Source organism: Mizuhopecten yessoensis, unplaced genomic scaffold (genome assembly GCF_002113885.1).
Source record: "Mizuhopecten yessoensis strain PY_sf001 unplaced genomic scaffold, ASM211388v2 hete_36189540, whole genome shotgun sequence".
Lineage (NCBI taxonomy): Eukaryota > Metazoa > Mollusca > Bivalvia > Pectinida > Pectinidae > Mizuhopecten > Mizuhopecten yessoensis.
The window spans coordinates 1-8,133 of record NW_018485743.1 but is presented as its reverse complement, the minus strand read 5'-3'; the positions used below and the strand labels follow the sequence as shown (position 1 = coordinate 8,133).

The 8,133-nt window shown below is 35.2% G+C and overlaps 1 protein-coding gene across 1 annotated transcript; it reads left to right on the top strand.

Moving 5' to 3' along the window:
* Positions 1–379: 379 nt before the first annotated feature.
* Positions 380–8,128, top strand: LOC110444929 (solute carrier family 35 member F6-like; the record flags this gene model as incomplete). Its single annotated transcript, XM_021489278.1, has 9 exons — positions 380–441; positions 1,376–1,455; positions 2,105–2,243; positions 3,302–3,396; positions 4,425–4,469; positions 5,499–5,679; positions 6,796–6,878; positions 7,290–7,332; positions 8,033–8,128. Coding segments are annotated over 9 exons (824 nt in total), but the record flags the coding sequence as incomplete, so codon positions are not given.
* Positions 8,129–8,133: the final 5 nt, after the last annotated feature.

Below are 8,133 nucleotides of genomic sequence, written 5' to 3'. Positions count from 1 at the left end.
TAGGATATAGACAGGTGGTAGATATAGACAGGTGGTAAATATAGATAGGTATCAGTGATACACAGGTGGTAGCTAGAAGAAGGTTGTCTCTTAACCATATTCAGTTATAGTTATAGACAAGTGGTCCCCAAGTCAGGTTTGAGTAGCATTAGACAAGTAGTAGTTATAACTATAGACAAGTGGTCCTCAGGGCAGGTTTGAGTAGCATTAGACAAGTAGTAGTTATAGTAACACTGTCTCTGAAATTTTTTCTGACTGTAGTTATAGACAGGTGATCTTTAAGAAATATTTGACTGTAGGGTTGATTCTTTGTATGCTTTTGTAAAACTCCTAATTAATTCGATTTTAAATATCATTATGTGCGGTACACTGTATACAGACTGATCCAGCTGGTCGTGGCTTTCCCTACTGTGTGTGATCTGGTTGGAACTTCACTGGCAGGTAAAAACATGGGAAATAATCAGCATGTAATAACGTAATTAACAAACTTAGGTTGATTTACTCTATTCTACCATGTCAAAACTAATGTGCTTTCTTGGTTACCTCCTTTCAGATAAAGCAACATCATGTTGATATTGATTTTATTAGTACCCTATTGGTAGTTCTTGAGCTGTTTGCAGTTCATTAATCATTTTGTCACAGTCAGTCAGTCCAACACTTTGTCTGGTTGTATCTCATATACTCTGTCACCATCAATTGCCAGATTTTGTATGTTAGTACTTCTTGGGATGGGGACCATCACATACACAGAGTTATGTCCCTTTCTTCATTTTTAGCCCATTTGTTGATACTGAAGTTTGTCCAGTGGAAAAGAACTATGGATTACTTTCAATAATTTTTCTTATTAATTTTAAACCCCACTTACGCAAACAAGTACATGTACTACATAGTAATTGCTTTGTGAGTACAGGTGTGTATGCATCTGTCTGTATGTAGTAAAAGGCTTGTGTATAAAATATCTATGAACCTCTTTAGAGATGTAGTTTATTTATACACCCTATTATGGTATTTCCAAAGCTGTTTTAGTTTATGTATATGTTGTCAAAACTTTTGCTTTATTTAGTGTTGCATTGGTGTCTTTTACAGTGTTTTTTTCCAAAATCTTGATTAAGAGGTGGTAGAAAAAGAGTCGGTCATCCTGTAGGAATAATGTAGGATATGAATATTCTACCAGCGGATGCAGAATTCGGCATCAGAACCTTGGCACAGCCTCAGTTCTGACCCAAATTCTTTATCCTCGGAGGGAAAAAAACCTGTATCCCATATACCTACATTATTATTATTAGGATTTTTTATTTACTTCACGTTTCTTATCTTTATGAAACGTTGATCAGACTAGGGCTGGAGTTCTATAGCTATGTGTTGTATATGACAGGTATTGGCCTGGTGTACGTGGATGCTTCAGTTTGGCAGATGTTACGGGGCTCCATCATCATATTTGCAGGAATTTTATCCGTAAGTTTGTATAAATTTCAGAATTTGCTGGTTGTCTAAGTTACCTTATCTATCTGTTACTCTTTATATTACAACTCAGAGTATGTTGAAGTACAAAATATAAGTCAAACTGCATTAAGATATTCTGTTTGATTCTTGCATCATTATTTACAGTGTTGGGTATTTTTGAAATTTTGAAAAGCTGATCAAGTTTAAACATATCTGACCCCTGTGACCTTGAAAGTAGGTCAAGGACATTTATATGACAAGACTTCATAGCATTCCATCTTCGTGCCTACTGCTAAAATACCACAAAACTGGTGAATCATGCATTTTAATATTTTAAAAAACACTGTAAATGGTACAGCCATGCATGTTGACCTTTGACCTCAGTCAGTGTTTCACGGTTACCTTTGACCCTTTTAAATAAGCATTTTACATAATTGAATCGTGTGATCTTGAATACAGTAAAATCTTGATAAAATAGTATTTGTTTCATTTGCAGACATTGCTTTTAACTGCAAACTTTCATTTGACAAACCCCATTCTAATGCCAAAAAGTCAATAGAAAAAATCTTAAAATGGCGACAGTATAATAAGGCTTCACTGTATATTACTCTGCTGTTTGTTTTAACAAACCTTTGTTTTGATAATAATGTACATATTTCAGAGGATATTCCTGAAACGTCAGCTTGGTTGTATAAAATGGACAGGGATGTTTTTCACCATGGGGGGTTTGGTGCTCGTAGGCTGTTCGAGTATATTCAAGGCGGACAGTAGCAACCGAAATGCTGGCAACACAATTCTAGGTAACATCAAAGACATATTTTTGAAATGCGTCAATAAGAAATATATTATGATTACATGTTACTGTTCTTACATCTTGCAAGATGCATGTCTGCTAAGATACTTTATATGTTCTTTTATACCCAAGCTTTAGTGATCAATGGTTCATCCAATCAAACTATATTAGCGCATTCCTGAATTAGTTTTTTCTTTGAGCAAGTGTATTATGGAAAATGTATATAAATCAGCACACGAAAGATGTGGCAAAACGAGCTTAAACAAAAATTACACTGAAATGAGTATATTGCAAGAAATAGATTCTGATAAACCATGGTATTGTGTTATGGAGTGTTTGCATTAAAACATTTAATAGCTAAGATATTGCAGGGTCCGACTGTAACATGTCAGTATAATTGATTTCTTTGGACATGACTTTGAAAGAGGCTATAGTACCAGGTCTAGTCCATAAATTAAAATGTGTAAACTCAAATCAAAGGTTTCCATATCAGTTATTTATTTTTTGTGAATTTGGGGCCTTAAAAATGCCTCCTTCCCCTAGATAGTTTCTGCTGTAATTTCCTAAATCAATGCAAAAATCACTTTATTTTCCAAAAACCATTATGCTTTTTGTGTGTGACATTTCCCAACGTCACATGCACAGGCCCCTGTCTCTAAAATAGGTAGAGATGTACTGCATGTTGTCCCACTAGATACACTGTCTTGAACAAGAGATAAATCAATTCTGTAGGAGGGATGACTGTGACAACATTCATTGGGGGGTAACATCAAAATGGTCGTAAGCCGAAACATGTAAATGTTGGATTCAATCTGCTGATGAATCCATTTGATGTTGTTCTGGTTATTCTTCTATTGAATTTAGTACTTGTATGGCCAGACTATTGAATTCCATCCAATGGGGTACACTGAACTTCACCGAACCTTCTGCTTAGTGGACGGTGGAGCTCATTCTCCCCAGTAAACAGTGCTGAATCTTTTAACACGTTTAACACAGGTGTAATGAAGTATTATTCATGGGGATTTTCAGATCCTAGCAAATTGAATAATGCATTATTATTTTTAGGTATAATACTGATCATATCCAGTCAGATTGTCAGTGCTTCTCAGATGATTATAGAGGAAACATTCCTAAAGAAAAAAAGTCTTCATCCACTGCAGGCAAGTACCGGTACAAGACTATAAGTGTTGTTAAAAGTAAAATATGCTTGTTCACCAGTGTTTATTCCAAAGGTGAAAATGTGTCTACAATTTGTCGCACTTATTTCAGCTTTTTGATATAGTTTACGATAACTTATTGTATTGTACTCTTTGAATTGTCCTGAAAATAGTTCAGTTTGTTTGAGATTTACCGTCCTCCCAAAAGCTAGGGTCATATAAAGACAGTGGAAAAAGTTAATTAGGATACTCAGATTAAAATGAACATGGATTTTGAAAATGTTTCCGTTTGGACTATAGGTACATTTTTTCACAAAATCTTTCCATTTCCTGTACAGTCAAGCCTGAATTAAGAGACCACCCTCGGGAAGTGCAAATAGAGGTCTCTTAATACAGGTTCGGTCAGTAAAGAAATCACTGCCATGAGTAACATTAAAAGGGACCCCTCAGCACAGATGATCTCCTAATACAGGTAGTCTAGATCTCTATGAACAGGTTTGACTGTACAATAATATTGCTGAAGTTGTGCACTTATTATTTGCTTGTCAAAGTTACGTAATGTCCATTCCCCAAGATGATGACACTTACGGGCAATTTTAGCATCAAATTGAAATTCAAAACTTGGACACGCTGGCATTATATTTCGCTGTTACATCAAATTGGACTAAAGCTTTGATTAGTCAAGAGGTTTACAATATTTGAAATCATGAAATCTAGCATTCTAGTAAACACAAAATGTATGTATTTATTTTGCTTGAATGCTTAATTGTTTTATGTTTATAACAACTTTTTAAAGAAGAAAAATATGTAAAATATAATATTACTATATAATACTATTATATGTCATGTCTACCTTGAAAAAAAAGGAAAGAAAAAGGAAACCAAAGTTATTGGTGTGTTTGTAGAATTAATAATTGCTTGATACTGGAAACTTCGTACTAGATGGTTCTCTATCTTTACTATATTATACATGAACTGATATTTGGAATGATGCCCTGTACATTATATTAAAGCACAATTATATTTTTCAGGTTGTTGGACTTGAAGGCAGCTATGGTGTTATTTTCATGTCTGTGGTACGTTTGATATGTTCACATTTTACAGCTGAAAATATTCAGAGATATAACAAGATAAAAAGCACACAAAGTGTCTTAATGTTGGAAGAAATCTGAGCATATGAAGAAAACCCATATGGTTGGAATTTAGTTACCCCTTCCACGTCCTATGTGTAATCAAATCCATGCTGTTTTGGTGAGAAGCGAGTGCCCCATCTCTGCACCACCATGCCACATGTATATCAAATCTTGTTGGACTATAAACTCTTAACCCCTGAATCTTTTGTGAAGTTTCATAGATGTGTCAATAAAGATATTGAAAAAGTGTTCCATACCACATGGAGGCCTGTACCCCCAAGGTCACGGTCACAGCCAGAGGTCAATTGTCAAATCAATGCAATGCTTGCCGTAATCAGAGCTTATATATTGAACTGTTGAAGATTGTTTGATCAAAATGCACAGAAATATGTATTATGATAAGATTGTGTGCAGTGCATACCAAACCTCATGGTCAGGTCAAGAGATCAAGGGTCAAATCATAGCAATGCATGTTTGCAATGTAAATTTTGTACTTCATGACCAGATCATGGTTCTCCCAAGGTTAATTCAAATCAATAACTTTTGAATCATTTTAATTGAATATTTGACTTCCTCAAAACAATTTAATGAAGCATAATTTGTATGTGTGTCATGAAAAAAAGTGTGTCTTGGACCAAACACACATCCTTAGTCTCAAGGTCAAGGTCACAGCAGGCAGTCAGAAGGCAAAATACAAGAATGTTTGGCCGGACTTATTTTTGAATCATTAAATATTTTGTGATGAAGCTTCCTACCTAACACAGATATTTACAGTAAACCTGCACAACACAAAGTTCCAGGACAAAAATTTAACCTATCAGTCTTGTTATAAAGAAAACAATTGTGACACAGTGAGTTTGAGCTGAATTAATATGCTCCAGAGAAGAGCGATATTTGACTCATCAAACTTCAAAATAACTGACTCTGACTGTATTAAGAAAAGGGTGAAACTAAACTGTTTTGTTGTTGCAGATAGTCCTTCCAGCTATGTACTATATCCCGGGGTCAGATGTAAACAATAGCTACGAGAACAGTATGGACGCCCTGTACCAGATCGCAAATGATTCCCGGCTACTGGTGTTCTGTCTGCTGTACCTGCTCTCTATTGCTTTCTATAATTACTTTGGCCTAGCTGTCACCAAGTCTCTGACAGGTAAACTTGTGGATTAATGTAATCTTTCCCCACCTTGGGGGTGAGACAGAAAAATCTCAAACCAAGGGGTAAGATTCTTAAATGTCTAACCCGAGGCTTTGCCAAGAGCCAGACATTTAAGAATCTTACCCAGAGGGTTGAGACTTTTCTGTCTTACTTCTAAAGCGGGATATGAATATTTTTCTCTCATTAAATGCAAGTGGTAGGTTCATGAAATGCAAATATTGATTTCATAATTTCCAGTAGATCAGAGTTATCTTCCATGATCTGCTATTTTTGACGTGATGTAATTGCATTGGTTGAAGTGACGTCATGCAATTGTTACGACCGGGAAATTAATTCCCCGTCTTTACCCTAGGGTAAGATAGAGATATCTTTCCGTGACTGGAAGTGTGGTATCTCTGTCTAATAGGGGAGGATGATAAAATCTTTCCCTACCTTGAGGGTATAACATAGAAATGTCCATGTGAGGAGGACATTCTTGTCTGTCTTAATTGGGGATGCTTCTGTTAATTAAAGGTTTGACTGTCGAGGGTGGACATTTATTTTTCCTTCCCTAGATAGGGTATGATCCGTTTTCTAAACCAAACAAATAAAACAATAACACACATGTTTTGTGAAACGATGATTTTTTTTTTATCATACTGTAAATTTCACAATGGCATTGCTATTAAACTTATTTATATGTGCGAATGCATTTACAGATTGAAAAAAAAAAAAAAAAAAAATTGTCAACAACTTATTACACTTTACTTGGCATATAAACTACACAACAGTTCAAAAATATGTAAGTTCTGGTTTAAATATGTCATATATAATGTAATTTTTATGCTAGTTATCTACCTGAGATAGGGCAGTAAAATCTTCCTCGGGAGTGTGGAAATCCAATTCCAATGGGGGGGAAGTCATCACTTGTGCAGTAATTTTCTGATATCTAGGACGTCACACAAAGATGTATTAAGGTATTTCTTGTTTAGAAAACTCATCACACGTTTTACATAGTACGTTCTGGGTTCAAAAAGGTTTTTAATGGTAAAAGGTCAAGGTCACAGGACCATTATATTCTTTTGGTTTGCAGTGAGGCATTATAACTATATATGAACATGTCTGTTTCAGCTGTACATCGTACTTTGATTGACGCCTGTAGAACAATCATAGTTTGGGGAATTGATCTCTTTGTCTACTATGCATTTGATAAGGTAAGCATTGACTTTAAAATAAATTAATGTTTAAATTGTACCTTGGTGAACGTCTGATTTGAAGGCATGTAGGACGTAATAATATTGTGTTGAAAAGTATTTCCTCTTCTGGTTGATTTACACAACCTATATGAATAACAAAAGATGGCGATAAATTGAATTGCTGTGGAGACTTTTAGCTCACCTGGACACAAATGTACTGATAAGGACTTGCTAATTTGCAAGGAAAATCTTTGGCAAATGTGATTTCCATACATTATTACTATCTATGTTGAAGTAGCTTCTTCTCAATCCCAGATTCAGAAGTATTCACAAAAAAACAACCACAGGCGTTGTTTGCAAAACAAAGTGATTTATTCTAATAATGCTTTCATACACTCATACACTCCTAATGTTTTGTTTTTTTTACAGGGGTTTGGTGAACCGTTTGATAAAACCTATGGTCTGTTACAAGGTATGTGGGATGTAGTAGTTAAATCCTTACTGCACAGTCATATATATATTAGGCCTAGCTCACTCTACTGTGTTTTGAAATATAACTTGTAAGATTCTTTTGCCGATATTTCCATTGCTGTACTTGCTGATTTCTTGTCAGTCCGTTCATACTGGCGATATCTTTCTCTATTTGTATCAGTGGCACACTGTAACTGTATATCCATGATAGCTGTAGTAATTCGTAGTAAATATCTCAATTACTACCAATGTTTTTCCTCACTCCATCAGGTAAAACACCATCAAGGTATTGAATAAACCTGGAGAATCACAATATAGAGCGAAACCTCTCTTTTCATTTGCTACCTTGTTAGTCCAAAAAGAGCCCTTTTCCTTGTTTTCTTAAGAATTCCTTTATACATTTCCCACCAATATTTGTCAAACCCCTTTATAATGACAAACTTTCTCTGGACAAATAGTGGCAGTATAACAAGGTTTTACTGTAGATGATTTTATATTGGTTAATGCATCTCTTGTGATGTCACATAATAACGCTTTGCATTCTCACATTGTGACGTACATCATTCAGTGATTTCTGTTCCTATTTTAGTCTGAAAATGTGTTTCACTGATTTTGAAACCTCTAGTTATCTCCCCTCATAAATGTTTTCTTATTGCCAGCCCTATATGTTAATTCTTTAACATGCTTATCTACTCACACAGTGGATGGTTTCCTGTTCCTACTGATCGGTACAGCCTTATACAATAACCTAGTGGACCTCAGTTGGATACCCTGTCTACGCAGTTGTGTCTCACAATCGACC